This window comes from Opisthorchis viverrini, assembly GCF_000715545.1.
Source record: "Opisthorchis viverrini unplaced genomic scaffold opera_v5_85, whole genome shotgun sequence".
Taxonomy (NCBI): Eukaryota; Metazoa; Platyhelminthes; class Trematoda; order Opisthorchiida; family Opisthorchiidae; genus Opisthorchis; species Opisthorchis viverrini.
In genome coordinates this window covers 109027-125804 of record NW_008751740.1, presented here as the reverse complement: position 1 = coordinate 125804, position 16778 = coordinate 109027, and the positions used below count along the sequence as shown (strand labels likewise).

At 43.2% G+C, this 16778-nt stretch overlaps 1 protein-coding gene across 1 annotated transcript in view; it reads left to right on the top strand.

Moving 5' to 3' along the window:
* T265_04822 (hypothetical protein) overlaps positions 1 to 16778 on the top strand; it is a gene marked incomplete at both ends in the record, with an annotated part of 66400 nt that overhangs the window by 47580 nt on the left and 2042 nt on the right. The window contains 5 exons of the mRNA XM_009169668.1: positions 2954 to 3039; positions 5624 to 5920; positions 11677 to 11802; positions 15277 to 15401; positions 15559 to 15810. Of these exons, the coding sequence (XP_009167932.1) occupies positions 2954 to 3039; positions 5624 to 5920; positions 11677 to 11802; positions 15277 to 15401; positions 15559 to 15810 (886 nt within the window). The remainder of the gene's footprint in view (positions 1 to 2953; positions 3040 to 5623; positions 5921 to 11676; positions 11803 to 15276; positions 15402 to 15558; positions 15811 to 16778) is intronic.

Here is a 16778-nt window from a genome sequence, read left to right as displayed (position 1 = left end):
CTCTAACTGCTGCGTCATCCAGGACACATCGCTTATTTGGCGTCGAGGGAGATCCACACAAAAAAATGTGTATTGTAACGTATCGAGGTGAAAAAAATCATTGGGCTAGCGGAGAGTATCGATTTTTCATGTGTTGCGTCATCTTTTGTTCAGCAGTTTAGGAGATAAAACTCCTCGGTTCTGCAGGATTGGTCTTCTCGCAGGATGGAGTTGAAACGAGGACAAACTCAGTGCTTTCATACTTGTCTCTTCTTGGGTAGGAGCGTTGTACCTAATTAACACTATTAGAACTTCTGGGGACAAGACAGTTTAGTAGAACTGACGATCCTACTTTCACCGAGACTCTAAATGACTTCACTCAAAAGCGGTCTTTTTAAGAGGATCACTGAACGGTGAAAAGATACCCATCCGTCACACTCTATGGAAAATCCTGAATTAATTCCATCTAATTATTTTCACTCATGTCATGAAAATTAAGCCTCCATAACCTATTTTTTCTGACAAAGCTCCCTAAAAAGGGAAGACTGGTAGCCAGGTTACTTTGTTCACTGAACGGGATAGGGGTGATTGTGTGATTGTCAATGAGCACTATATAGACGAATTACTCTGATCTGTTGTTGTGACAACACCACAGTGACTGCGAGACATCAGACATCAGACATCAGACATAATCATAAGCTTCTCAGTCTGTGAGGGTTCCGTCAGAATGTCCGACACCTACACCTCGCCAACGAACGAAATTGGACTGTTGTTCGAACCTCAATGTTTTCGGTTGTGTCCGTAGACACAAGACAGCTCCCGTTGAATCACTGCTTCTCTACTACGACAACACTAGATAGATCAGGTAGACAGTCATCACATGAGAGTTTGAATCCTTAGTTCTAGGGACTAGTAACAATTCCGGAAACTTTACTGCTATTCAGTCTCTTTGACCACTGGGGTCCTACACACGTTGTCGCCCCCTTAAATCAACGTGTCCACACGCACGGTGTGTGGAACTTTTTTTCCGAGAACTTGTCACTCGAGAAGCCAGTCAATAAATGAACACGTGATGTGGTTCCCACTAATAAAGGCTAAACGGCGCTATGTCCTGTCTAGATGAAAGCTGATCACACTGCTGACCAGACACCCGTCGCCACTGGTCGGAAGGTTGCGGGGGAGATGCGCACTGCTGATAATTTTCACAAGGATGAAGCAGCTGCTTCTTGGATTTTCGGCGTAGATTGGCTTCAGCTAGAGAACGAAACCTCTACTGAATAAAATAAAATACTTTGGGGAGATAAATCCCCCGCGATATTTGTCACCTCCTTCGAAGTTCCACGACCATTTATTTTTCTACTCTTAGTCTTGCTAACCTACTCAAAATAGCAATAAACTGATGTCCTTTTCCCATTCAAATCGACTGCATTTAAATTCGAACCTCGGTGCAAATCAGTCAACTCCCTCCACGTGACCGTTTTCTGTCGAATACTTTCACGATGATTAACCTAGAATAGTATCGCCAAGCTGGATGTATTCGGCTTAACAGTTGGCATGCAAACAAGCACATGAAAGCCTTGCGCAAGGTTGCCGCATCTATCGAACCCTGTAAAGTGCACTTATGTTGCCAACACAAGCAGAGCTGTCACTCAACCATCGAATTCACAAGGAGTCTTTTAACCAGTGCACGTTTCACTTCAAAGAAATTGAGTTGGGGTTAAAGGACACCATGTACGTTTACCGTTGAGTTACTAGTTGGCGACAAAAAGAGCTGTCACTCAACCATCGAATTCACAACAGGTTCGCAAGTACTTTGACCTCAGAAAGGGTAGGAGTCTTTGAACCAGTGCACTTTTCACTTCAGAGAAATTGAGTTGGGATTAAATGACACCATATACGTTTAACGTTGAGTTACTAGTTGGCGACAAACGGAACGACATCCAGAACGAGTAAACAAGATGGTGCCTTTGGAAAGCTGGCCTTACTCACCAAGCCTATGTTACCCGATTTGATACTGTTAAAGAGGAAATTTGGGGGTGTTTAAGCAAGAAGTTCATAAGCTCAATGCGGCACTTTGGTCTTCTTGAGCGATCGCTCATGCCTAGGAAGACTATGCAAAGGTTGGCGACGGACTCACAAGCTGGTGATGCATTATATCCTGTCCGGAAACGGTTAGGAAGATATTACTCCACCAAGATGAAGCTTGTTGCAAGATGACATTTCAGCATAACAATAAAAAAATCAAGCCCTCACCGGCTCAGTTCAGGTTAGTTCAATTGTTCAGCTCATGAGCCATGCAGCGTATTGCGGCGCGTCCAGCTCTACAGTCTCGTCCAGTGGGGTTGGTGAGAATAACGGACTGAGAACTATGTAGTGTGGGTGACGCATCTGTGCAGAATTACAGCGACTGAAAGCTACACGGGGAAGACGGCAGCTTTGGTGCTTGGTCGCCATTGGCTGCCTGACACAGCCATATCCCATAGTTTATCTGGTCCTGTGGTACCGATCCGCCAAGACGGTACTTACCAACGAGACTCAGTTGACTGGTGAGGACTTTCATGCTTCCTTGTCAAGTAGTGATATGAACGCCTGCTTCTGATACAAGGCTGAGTGGACATGGCTCCGCGAGGGCTAAGGTCCCCGGGCATATAAAGTACATGGCCTTACTAGCGCAACCTGGGTGGCCGTCTAGCGAGAGAGAGGAATTTCTCGAAGACCACTTGGTTCAGCTCAACAATAACGATCTGATGTTCCCATCAGACCCACGCAACGCTTCGTAGGCGCCGATGGTTAGACATGGAGTCTCGGGATTACTCCGCAGGCAGCAGTTACGTCTGTGATCCACAAGGTCCGACAGATCGGCTTTCCATACTGCTGATGCAATGTTGGTGCCACTAAAATGTCGGAGGTTGCAAACGCTGTCCTGAGCTTTTTGTCTCAAGGAGCGATTTTTTCTTTTACCAGTTCACTACAGCTGCCTCGATAGACAGACTCATCTACAGCATCGATCGGTTCACCTGCAGGCGCGAGGTTTGAGTTTGATCCCACTCAATCTCGCAGGTGTGAAATGCATACCAAACTGTACAACAATAATTGGGTTATTTAATATAGTTTGCATTCCTAAAGTATGTGATACAAGTAGAGCAATATCATTGGCGTACTACATGTCCGTGGGCGATCATCCTAGGAGTACTTTGATACTCGAGGAGATAACCGAGGTGCTAGAGGCGGGTAAAGAAGACTTATGGAGCACATCGATAACGAAATTGAAGCGAAAGGGTGAAACTACTTAACATAATGAACCTATGAGAAAATTTGCCTCAGATATATGTAAGTGCACGGGAACAGGCATTTAAAGCTCCTTGAGGGAAACAGTATAAAAGGTGCACTCTTAATTGCTGAACACCGCCACAGTTTTTGATAACCAGTGGAGTGAAAAGCAAGAGAAAGACGATCATTGTTGGTCTCTGGAAGGATTAGTGCAGTTTCAACGCCTGTTTCAAAGTGAAAATTTGATCGATACAACCCTGGCCGGCGAGAAAGTCAGTTTGATCCTCACGAATCTGGCCGGAGAGCACCTCGGAAGCTACAACCACTCCACTGATGCCCCTCTGCTTTTTTTAAAAGTCATTTCATCCTCTTTTAATATGAGGACCAGTTTCGAGGTGCCTCATTCTGTTGGTTTTCTTTCCTCACCCCAGATACTTTTGAGTGTAGTCGTTGTGATAGCTACGAGAGGCCCACTACCTTCCTTGAAGAATTCAGGACTTGATCGACCAATATGAACTTTCCTATCACCCGCCATCGATAGAGGGCATCGTTCTTAGTCTGAGAGCTACCGTCTGTCGGAGCGTATGCTGACACATCAAACAAATACCTTTTACTACGTTGAGATGCATTGATTTTGATTGGAACAGTAAACCCAACGCTGCAAAGACGAACGTTCACTTGAACCCACTCCAGTAAGAGGCGTCCAGCCCTGGGGCTGAGCGCACGCCATAGATTACACCATTTATTGTATCAGGATCGTCAGACACTCGAAGAGAAATTGAGAGAAATCTGGGTTCGCCGTTAATATTTTGAGATGCTCGATCGAACTGAGATCTTGTGTGCGTGTTTTGGAGAAACAACATAGGTCGATCGAAAGAGAGAACAATGTCTGAGCAAGAGCTGCTTGTTGCCAGATTTGGCGCGGAGTAGTTTGGTCAGAATCTGCCGTATGAAATGGATCCAGTGAATTTAATAAAGATTATTTCGGTTTATTTTCCTTGACACAAGCTTAAACGTGGATATCTAGACTTAATACACTACTCGTAAGGTTGTTGAATATTCTTCGACAGCCCACGACCGCTTTCGTCCTAACTGAGGCTCATCAGGTAGGCGCATTCCCCGGGTCTCCGTCAAACTTATGTTTTACTTGAACCCGAATTGCACTGTTTTCGTTACAATGCTTTTTAATGTACTACTCATAAGGTTGCTGAAAACTCTTCGACAGCCCACGACCGGTTTCGCCCTTCTTGGGGCCAGCTCATCAGGTAGGCGCAGTTCCCGAGTTTCCTTCAACCTTATGTGCTACTTGAACTACTAAATGATTGACAGCCAGGTGAATCAGAAGGACTTGGGTGAGAGACTTCTGGGGAGGAGTCACTGAACACCCCCACTGGAAGCATTGCAACCACTGGTGTTTCCCTAATGCAAGTAATCGAGTGCCACTTTAAAACGGCGATAGCCCACAGCACTATCCCGTAACACCAGTGGGTACATCTGGAAATGTTTTGTCCTAGCTTTGTCCGACTCACAATGTGGATTTTGGGAAGTGTCACACAAATACAACATGAAACAAAGAAATGGCATTTAGGAAACTGGATAGCGCAATGCAGTAAATTTTCTAATGATTATAGTTGCTTTTACTGCTGGTTTTCCTTTCAGCTTCACAGTAGCTCAGATGGCATGATACAGATTCATCATACTGACACTCTGGAAGAATGGTTTTTATTATTTTTTCGACGTGCATTTTTCTGCGATGGTTAAGATCCGTCTTTTACCTCCAAATATGAATTAAAAATACACATCTCATTAAAAACCGGAGATTATGGACAATTAGTTTTGTAAGACATTTGATGTGTAAACTTGAGGAATTCATTGCTCTGGCGAACCCTCAGGTTGAGAACCAGTGAACAGCATTAGGATGCGCTACGGAGCTGTGAAATATGTGATTCATTCAAAGCGACAAATTTCTAACTATGACGAAAGCCCCTAAAAAAACCCCAAGTGAAGTGAAGTTTTCGGTTTATAAATGGTGGGGATTTTTTCCTCAAGTAAAACAAACTTAGTGTAGAAAGCTGACAAGCACTGCAACGCTGTTTCGACCCCGTTGAAGTGCACCTTACGGCATCCAGATACCGCAATCGTTTTGGTAATATTAAGCAACTTTGCTACTCGTCCAAAAACAGCTGGACGGCTGCATGCTTTATTCATACTTCAAAAACATATAATGCTACTATCTTTGAACCCGGTAGTCTACGTTAATTAATCCAGTGTTCCCCGAGACTCGAGAGACAACTACCTAGACCGATTCTGTTGGTTTTCCCCCTAATTTGTAGACAGTAGGGAGGTAATCCATCCTCAAAACCAATTTTTGCAGGCCCAGATGTGATTCGTATCACTCGTCTAAACGACTGGAAGGTACTTACAAATAAGGTCGAATTTGACACTACTCAAAGAGGGATGTCGGACCTGGTCACAAGCGTCACACCGATCCTCAGGCGAGTACCCAGTCAAATGCTGTTTACGAAAATCCTGCAGGCAAGTATGGTCGCAAGCAAAAACAACAGCCAGATTTGGTTACATCCACCTAAAACCCACGCTGGTCTGTCAAACCTGAACGCTCACATATTTCTGGACATGGTCACAACCATTGGAACTGTGTTAGAGAGCGAAGGTAAATCAACTTTGTAAAACCCATAGGTTTTGCTCGGAAAACTGAAAAAAAAAACAGTCTGTCATAAATCACTGCACTCGGGAAGTTGTGTAAGTCGAGGAAGGCTTTTGTGTCACCATGTGCAGTGGTTTGGTTGTTGCGGTACCACTCGTTGTCCCCCCCCCCCGAAAAAAAAACAAACCATTGTCCCTTCCAAGAACCAGATTTAGACCAAATAAATAACTGTATCAGAGACTTCTACATAATGAGAGCATTAGATTTTTCTCCTATTGATTCCATTTTTATGAACTGCCTAATGAAAAGTTTGGGATTAGTCGAAGTAACTCGCAGTCATGTTTGATTAACCCGTAGAACTGAAGTAGACGGTCTCTAGGTAAGCAGAAGTAATACTCGGAAGTTATTATCGTTTACAAATAATAAAATGAAAGGATGGGATCGATAAACCGACACAGATCAATGCATTGCTGCTCTCAATGCGTAGCTACTTACCTCATCTTTCCAAATCACCGACCAATGAAACAATCAGTCATAAACGTGGATTTTACAGCTGCTGCTACTGATGGTGATGATCTTGCTTGCGATATACCAGCCCCGTAACGAGTTGTACGTCCTTTTTTACCACGAAAAGATTGCTTCCTTGAAAAAGAATCGTCTACACCAGTTGCGCTGTATAGCAAGTGAATCAACAATTCAACGCATATCGAAGCAGGAACTAAATATGGAACGGATATCTCTTGAATTTCTTAAAGGGCTCTTCCAAGAGATGCGCTGCGATTATCCAGAATATGAGCATCTTCAACGCGGTTCGAAATGAAACTGTGTGTGCCCTAGATCGAGACATGTTAAGAGGAGAGGGTCAGTATGGTTCGTCGATTTTGAATAAAGCGCCTTGTTGAGATGTCGTCCGATGAGTTCATGGCATCACGTGACATACGAAACCACAAGATAACTCACAAGTTAAGGTTGTCCATGCCATCTTCTAGCCAGAGGGGCTCGATAGACAGTTTGTCAGACTGCACACCCAGCAGAAATACTGACTAACAAACCTGCAGGTTGAACGAATCATACACTTAACTGAAGTCCAACCATATACACACCCTTTTAGATGGGATGGTTTAGGTGTGTTCTAGCCACATCACAGGAATAGCGCTACTTGGGTCGCTACGTGTGTCACACTCGAACAAGTTGTGTCCCTATTAAGTCAAGGATATAAAGTTATTCCTAATAACGGGAATAGTTACACCTGGTGTGCACTTGCAGAGAACGCCTTTAGTGAACAGGTTGTCAACACAAAAGCATTGCATTTTAGCTTACAAATCATGTGGTATGTCTTTCATTCATATCACATAGAAATTGTAACCACATGGATGCTCAAGGTGACTTTAATTCAGTTCGCATTCTGATCTTTGTTGACAGTAAAAGCAGCGTCAGTGCTGTCACTTTGCTACCGAGAACTACGGCATCGAAGTCTGTGCAATAGATCGTCCTAGGTAGTGGGTGGCTGGGAGTTGATGGATGGATATTTAGCAGAATGTGTCTTGTCTATCTACAACTTTGCATGACAAACATTATTTTAGTAGTCATGTACAACATATGCATATGTCAGTCAACGGGTTGGTGGTGTGAAGAAATTGACATCCGTGCGTCACTGGTGCCAATGGAGTTTAACCTGTTATGCTTAGCAAATGGCAAAATGAATAAAAATCATTGTGTCTTTCCTGAAGGGAATATTGGGCGCCCTCTTGATTCAAACATATCAATGGGAATTGGATGATGATGAGTAATTCAGCCCGATAAAAGTTTCGTTAAGTAGAATCACGGTCAAAGTCCACAGATCCCATAAGCTCGTACAACCACAGAGAACAGTGTCCATCCATGAGCAGTGGTGTTTTGTCTAATTTGTTTGCTCATTGAAAACACATTTTTACTTTGTAATGCTGTTATTATCCCCTTTCGTTGCTGCAGTCGGAACCAAACGAATACGATTACGTCAAGTGGATTAACAGATATCTAGTTAGAGCATCTCCGCCCACAGCCATATCAGACATCAGAGAATCAAATGTGCGCAATGGAGTTGCGCTTGGCCTGTTGCTGGAAATCATAGGTACGCTTCCATTGCATTTGTGTTATTTTTATCGTACTTATTGTTATTTGAGTAGTGTGAAATTTTCATTTTCGCATCTGGAAAGGTTAGAGCGATGACTAGTCCAGCCGTCACCAGAGGAATCGATCGGCTCCACAGCACCCACAAATTAATCCAGTGATTTCCCATTAGCAAACTGACTGAAGCTAATCACGCTGCGTAGTTTTAACTTATTGAGGTCTTTCTTCACAACTAGCAACAGAACGAGGCTCAAACCACCGCCAAAAATTCCGAATTTGGGTCGCAGTGAATGTTGACCGGATCTGTGCATTGTGACAGCTGTAAAACGTGTTTCACTCTGCTCCGTCCTCTATGACCCCCACGCACAACTCTCGATGAAAACCTCTGGGACCAACCAAGCAACCTTCGGTGGAGCTTGAGTTGAAAGTACACTTCGCTAACAGAAGCAACCAATCTAATTTTGTAGGCTTTTTTGCGAGTTTGAATTTTAGACAAAAGCAGATAATTGTGGGGTTTTGGCGACAGTTCATGAACTTTTTCGAGGGGCTCTACACCAAAAATAAGCTTACAATAACGAAAAGGCATTTAGAACAGTCACTGTTGTTTACTATTGACCAGTTAGACGTTGGTAACAGTGTACTGTTTGTGATTAGGATTTCGATGACTGATGTTGAGATGGTGGATCAAAGGAATTTGCGAGTGCCAGTTTGGTCAGCTGGAGGTAGATTTTTGTGTGTCACTGATGCGTGAGATGCCTCACTTTCAGTCTGTATGCTTGATAAGCGGTAAGGTCGAATCAGGTCGGATCGATCGATCTGGTCACAGCATGTAACGGTGTGAATAAATTTCAAGTAGCTTTGCGCATTTGCGTCTCCAATTTGACCAGCTTGCCTTGGAATGAAAATATGGAAGATAAGTTGCTTATTCAGTATTTTTCTCGTTTTTCCCCAAAATCACAGTAGTGTGCTCACTTGGCACTATTGCCTTCCAAATGAGATTCACAACAGAAACGGCGGGAAGTAGGGAATAGCAATAAAATTTCGGCTGTAACACTCTTTCGATGCCTAACTGCGATGCCACCAGGAGGAAGCACGAGGGCTGGAATACTGCCAGATTGCCCGGGCCTAGACAGGGGAAGTCGAGATGCACGGACCTTCCGGTCAGTAAATTCGCGCTCCAACCACTGAGCCATCTCCCCCCAGTTCTTCGTATCTGCTGGCAAACCTGGAAGGCATCATCACTAGAGTGCTATAACGTCAGATATTTCGCGCAATTTTCATGAAGTTATGTCTAAATAATAATTATGTACCTTAAAAAATAGAACACAAATGGTCTTCACGTCGATATGCATGCCCATAAACGTGATCGGTACGTATATTCAGGAAGGAAGGAATGAGGAGAGATTAGGGCGGTGGTTTTCCAAACATGCTGTCGACGGGTATTTTCCGGAGGGGGGGGGGAGGTTAACAATCTCTGGGATTATGGCCATGATTTATTTGTCCTTAAACGTTTTAATAGAAACAATAAATAATTTTATGAATAGGATATTTAGCAGTTCCACCTAGAAATTGGCCTTTGAGGCGAAGCAAATTAAATCGTGATTTAAAGTTGGTTTTCCGAATCGATTAGATTATCTAGAAGGTACAGGACTCCTGGTATACGTTCTCATTCTAGCCAACAACTTCCACATTCCTCAGTTGTTTCAGCTACACGGAGTTGTAGGTTCCAGACAGATTCTACGCCACATTGACTGAACGCGATCGTAGACGATCGAGGTGTCAAGTAAACTTGCACGACTTGCTTAGTAGAACGAGGGTTGTGTCAGAAACACTAAGGATTCACAAACTGTCGAGATAGTAGATCCCCGAATTCTGGCACCAGGGAGACGGAACATAGTGGAAATGCGTAGTCTTTCGAAAGGTGAAATAACCAACTGTTAGGTTTTTCAAATTACCATACACATGGGCGTCACAGATTAAGATAGACACACTGAAAATGTTGAAGACCACTCGAGTATTTAGTCCAAACCACCGATAAACGTAATGCCGCGCAAACAGCTGTTCGTAAGGAATATGTAAATAAACAGTAGAACGAAACACTTATCTGGCCTGAAGATTGAATCTCAAACCTTAAATTGTAGTCAGAGTTCGCTTTTGAACTGGACGCGAACAATTGCATTCGAAGTTAGTGCAGTGATATCTTTCGTGGGGCCAAATTCAAATTTCACGTTGCAGATCAAGACCCCTAAATAGCTGTCTGCCACGCACACGATAGATACCCGCATGAACTTGAGGAAAATCTATTGTGGAAAGTTAAACCTTCTAACCGTGCAATATGTACTCGGTATCCGACCAGGCTATTGTTAGTGAACCCGGTGGCAGCTTCAACTCCGTGTTGAATATGAATGTATCTAAATATCACAAACTGAATCTTGTTTAATATTCGACTGGCAGTTTTAAAATAAGTTTACAACTCCACTTAGGTGTCTGAGCAAGAGGAACTGGAAACTTGGGTACACCGCCCATTTGACGAATCCCCGGGAGGGAGGAAACCGGTATTGGGCCATCAAAGAGTTTTCAAAAAAAACCTTGTGCGTTTTGGGTCAGGATAACAAAACTATGTTTGAAATGTCATAATTTCAGCTACCTGATGATCATACGCTACTAAATTTATGTCAGTTGCAGTATACTCCATGCAGTAATAAAAATCAGAGCATGACATCTATAATCATGAACTCTTACAATAGGCTGGGTCCGCGATATTCTTATAACGCTAGTTGATTTTTTTCTTACTCAAATGAGCAGCCTTATCTTGTTTCATCCATATTGGTAATCACCACCCACATTTCCCACCCCACGAAACACAGTGAGTTTCGAAACAGTGACCTTCAGGTTGATCAGAAAATTATTTTTCCTCTGAGCTAATTGCTGCCCGCTGGTATCAAAACTGATGTCTTCGGCTGCCCTGGTGAAAGACTAGTTCTGTAAGTGAACCATTCAAAGCCTCACGCCAAGTGTGAAACTTAACAGCAGTGCTGGTATCCACGGAGCTTAGATTTCAGGCTATGGCACTTGCAGTTTGTTAAAAAAAACATCAAGAAATTCAGCCTTTGCAATCACACCGCATCCCTTCAATAGATGACTACAAAATGGCTGTTATTGCGACAGACAATGATGAAGGACAATCTGTGGTGCACCTGGTGGTGTGGTCTTCCATGGGGCTTGTTTCAAGTCTATCGTCTGTAGTTCATTATTTTCAAAATATTAGTGAAGTCGACACCACTGTAGCTTCATGTGCTTTGCCAGCACACAAGTTGCTTCGTTTATTTCCAATTGCTGTTTTGAATTCTCCCTCTTCAAATCTGAAAACTGCACGTTGGTGTCAAAAAGTGAATGAAGAATTTTTCTAACAATCCTATATGAAATATCACATAGAAAGGCAATCGGTCTGTTACACGGAGCTATTCCCTGATAATCAAAAATCGATTGAAGTCAACAGAGACCACTGCAAACCAAAGATTCATCCTGTATTGAGACAGTAGATGAATTATTTCACTATTTCATTCATTCAAGTATCATTGCATAGACTTAGTTCAGGTTTGCAGTGAGGATGTTGCAATCAGTAAATTCCAATACCCTTCCCATATCTTTAGGTGGAATAAAATTGAATGGACTACTTCTACAACCAGGTACAAGAGTCGAGAAACTGCACAATGTCCACGAGCTTTTCGCCGTGTTAAGGCGATTGAACGTCCGTTTGGGCAACCTACAGCCCGAAGGTGAGTACAAAGTCTTTCGATTTATTAAAAATATAAAGTCAGAACATAGCGTAATGGAATAGGTTGTTGTAATTCGACGTTTCGGTTGCCGTTGGCAGCCTTTGTCAAGGATTTCTACAATCGATCCGGCCCGGAACTCCTAATCCTTATTTTGAATTGTTTTACTACTCGATCCGTATAAGTAGCGTGGGAAATACGCCTGAAAAATGGGACTCAGCCCAATTCGAGGGAAATTTCCATCAAACTGCGGTGGATACACTTTCGAAGCAAAAGAAGGGTTATGGAAGAACTAAGTAGATGTCACTCGAGTGGGCCTTGAACACGAGAATGTGGTAAATGAATGCAAGCTTTTTTCATCTAAATACGCTCATACCTCCGTATGCAAGCTCTCTGTCACAATGGAAGAACTAAGTAGATGTCACTCGAGTGGGCCTTGAACACGAGAATGTGGTAAATGAATGCAAGCTTTTTTTTATCTAAATACGCTCATTTGCATACCTCCGTACGCAAGCTCTCTGTCACAAGCGAACTGATTTTGCCCATTTGACTGGTGGTGAAAATTCTTACAATCAACAAATAAGTTTGGCGAAGAAGCATTAAACTCCAAACCGCTCAAATATTCCTTCGAATGGCTGAGGGCTAATTCGTAATCGCAAAAAGTGATGCAACAAGACTTGGGAATATTTTCAAATGATGACCATACAAACCCGAAGGACACCTTAGGGGATGCAATCACGAGAAGGTGTATGGCTTTGCCATAATGATCGAAAAATCCAGTCTCGCATTCATTTAAGACACACACTAGCCGGTTATACCATATGGTGTCCTGCAACAGCTGAAAAATAACAGTGACCTGGAACATCTCAGCGGTTCACGCTGAACCCACACACGCCGCCTCGAGTCCGGATGACATACACAACCTTCGATCTATACCGGAAATCTGTTCAGTTATTGGCTGGTACTGTAATTACCAACTTCCGGAATTCCGGCCTAACAGTTAAGAAAGTCAACTTTCGCATAAGGTGGAGAGTTTGCTAAAAAGGCTACGATCGCAACGTGTGTCAAAACGAGGCAGACCTGTTGACGGAATAGAATGGTCTACACGTTTCTGACCCAAACTGGTAGACTTGCTGTCAACGTTGTAATCATCATTATCCCCCTCCTCATCACCATCATTATCATCATCGTCGTCATCATCATCATCAACATCATCATCATCATCATCATCCTCACCATCATCATCATCATCATCATCCTCACCATCATCATCATCATCATCATCCTCACCATCATCATCATCATCATCATCCTCACCATCATCATCATCATCATCATCCTCACCATCATCATCATCATCATCATCCTCACCATCATCATCATCATCATCATCCTCACCATCATCATCATCATCATCATCCTCACCATCATCATCATCATCATCATCCTCACCATCATCATCATCATCATCATCCTCACCATCATCATCATCATCATCATCCTCACCATCATCATCATCATCATCATCCTCACCATCATCATCATCATCATCATCCTCATCATCATCATCATCATCATAATTATCGTCCTCATCATCATGAGCAGCAGCAGCAGTGGCACAGATTAGGTCATTAGCATCGTCGCTGACAACACAACAGCAGTGCTTCATTGCCCTATGACCGGAATTCGTTTAAAAACCTTGGTCCGTTTGAGTAACGCCTAGTAGAGGGTATGCGCTTTGGCACTTTACAATAGGAGTTTCACTTTTTTGGCCTTATCTCTGTTCTAATAGCAGGCCAAACTATCCCTGAGCTAAGTTACTGCTCTCACCGACAGATAAAGTGCTCTTCAAATCCAAAGAGCAGTTGCCTTGCCAAACTCAAAACAGACAACAGTGAAGCCAGCTTTGTTCGTGTAAATGGTACCTCCAACTTGTAGCTGGCTACTCACCATCATTCATGGCTTTCCTCGGCCGAAACTGACACGGATATCCGTTTTCAACTTCATCGTTGCTATTCTTGTCGGTCCATTCGTTACTCTCACGTGACGTGCTTTAACAGACAAACCTCAGCTGTTTGGTGCGGGGGCTGGATTTGAATTAATCGATTTTTGGCATGGGAGAAGGATGCTGTTTGGAAATGATTTATCGCCGGACTGTCCAGCAAATAGGGCGCTGATTGGCAACAGTTTATACGCTGTCAACTCATCGCAGCGAACACTTTGTTAAAGTAGATTTCCTCGCGAGAAATACACTCATTTGCAAATCAATTTGGTTTTCACGGGAGACTCACTTGCGTTTGAATTGCTGCCATAATCAATGTGAAGACTTGACATACACACTCATCTGCATACCAATTTGGTTTTGACAGGAAACTCGCCTGGAACCCAGCTGAATCTCTCGTTTATGATGGTCCCAAAATTAAACGAGGATCCATCTGGGTTCCAGATGAGTCTTCCAGAAAAAAAACCCAAATGGTTATCAATAAGTGTGCAAGTCAAATTTCGTGCAATTTAGGGCAACATGAGGTTAGCAGAAACTCGAATACTACGCTTACCTGGTGAGCTTAAAGAAAGGCGAAATTGGTCGTGGGACGTGAAAGAGATTATCACCAACATTGTGAGTAGTGTGTTAAGTCTATACAATGTAATACAATGCAAAAATTTTCAAGGCCAAAAATGCCTTAAGATGACAGAGGATTTGGAACTCTCCCACAGAAAGAATCCATCTGTTCTAGGAGATTCAAGATGCGTTGGACTGCTCCATTCCATCATCATGTCGATTAGAGAAGGGGATAAAATGTCTCCCTAACGTCAAAGCCGTCCTGCGCCTTCTGTACTGGTTACTGATCAGTTCAACGATAGAAAATTGCTTTTCATCCGATATACTTTTTTTACTTGGAGTGGAATGAATGCTCCATATATTATTATCAAGTGAGACAATGTGCTTCCACATGACGGTGGCTTACTAATCACTGGCTCAGTTATCTTCAATACTTTCACTTCGTACCGTAAGTAAATGCTCCATTCAGATGGGTCACCAAGAATCTAACAATGAGTAGATGAAAGCTTCTATATGATAAAGGATAATTTTGCACCATTTTCAGGCATCTTTTGTGCGGCAGTCGACGAGTAATCTAAACCAGCCACGTAAGACAATGTCATGCAGATAAGTTTTGTCTGGAAAAATAGCCAGTTAGAAACTACTAAGTTTCACCTTGGGACCACAGGCGAACATAACTTGTGCCGCACAGTTGGTTCCCTCTGGGAGCTTCTCCAACTAGATCAAACAGATTAGAAAATCTTGTGACCTAAGGACAGCATGCTTATAACCAATACGGATTTTCCACCCCAAACAATTCCATTAGGAATTCGTCAAAACCGGAACAACTGGGATACTTGAGATTTGCATTAAATAACCCAGAATCTAACCCTGCTGAGGTCATCGTAACTCAGGCTACATTCGCCCATCTATTACAGATGTGATGAGTGGCGATAAAGATACCATTATCCAACTCATCTACGCAATCTCTTCACATTTCACGCGCCCCACACGTGGACGGAGGTCCGTGAGTCCAGGACATCGAATGTTTGATGGTCGAGGAGTAAGTGTGTTTTGGTTCTTCGCATGTGACCCCAGTTTTCTTGCTTTCCAATGACTGTCGGCTGCGATAGCCTTATCCACAAATAATACCATCCGTGGACAATAAGGCTTTCATGGTTGTACGGCAGTGAAGCGTCGGTGTTGAACACTGATGTCAGGCTGTCGATGATGATGATGATGATGACGATGATGATGATGATGATGACGATGATGATGATGATGATGACGATGATGATGATGATGATGACGATGATGATGATGATGATGACGATGATGATGATGATGATGACGATGATGATGATGATGATGGTGATGATGATGATGACTATGATGTGCATCTGGAGACATTTACCAGCCTTGACAAATGGAAGAAGGGAGACAAAAGCAAACCAAGCAAATCACATAGCAAGGTTTGCTGTGAAACACCTGAACACCTTTTTTATTTGTGAAGTTAGTACGACTTTGTTGTTGGTCTGTTCGTTGAACCGTTGATCCAAATTAACTCCGTACTGATGATGTCACCTGGATTGCAGCCCGACGGGCAAAGTCGGTGAACAAACCAACCACCAAGAAGTGCACTCAAACTATCGATATTGCGTAACATCGCATGTAAGACTTATCAAGGTACGATCAGTCGGTGTCCGGTAGGACGGAGTTAAAGCCATCCAAGTGCGTCGGTTCGTGATCTAGGTTGTAGTGAGAAAGATGTGCCCAATTTTTTCCCAGCAGGTTTGGTCATCAGGGAATTGGTGACCTTTGGAACGGCAGAAACGATTACGAATATTTCTTATAGATTGTACCTGGTCACTCGCACTAGTGTGCATCAGTAGTAAATGCATTTTGCTGTCAGAGTAACCCCAAGTGCCATGGAAACAGCAATTGGAATCAGCATTAAAATCATAGGAAAGGGAGCCAAGTAACACAGAATTGGATGTGGAGGGTGTGTAAAATCGAAGTTGAGGACACGAACTGACGATGAGTTACAAGTTAATGACGCTCAAAATGAACCCAAGCTAAATGGGGAAATGGACTGGGGAGGGGAAGTGAGTTGAAGGGACACATAACGGGTCAGATTTTCACCCAGTGTTCGATTCGTCACGGAACTGCCAAGCTCTACACAACTTCTTTCTGTATGCGCGAGTTTGGTGTGAGGCCACAACCTCTACCCAATGCACTAGAGACTCATTCGTTTTTTGTGTTGAGTTGGGACAAATCTTTTGTGCCAGCGCAGTTTGATGATGATTTCCGAAGCTCTCATGGTGGATCCGAATAGCGACCGACTTATGTAAGCCTTCTGTGATGCAAGCTAACAGACGCTTTTCCAAACGTCTTGGTAGATAGATGGGAGGCGTGTTGAGGGTATTTAGAAAGAGTTCGG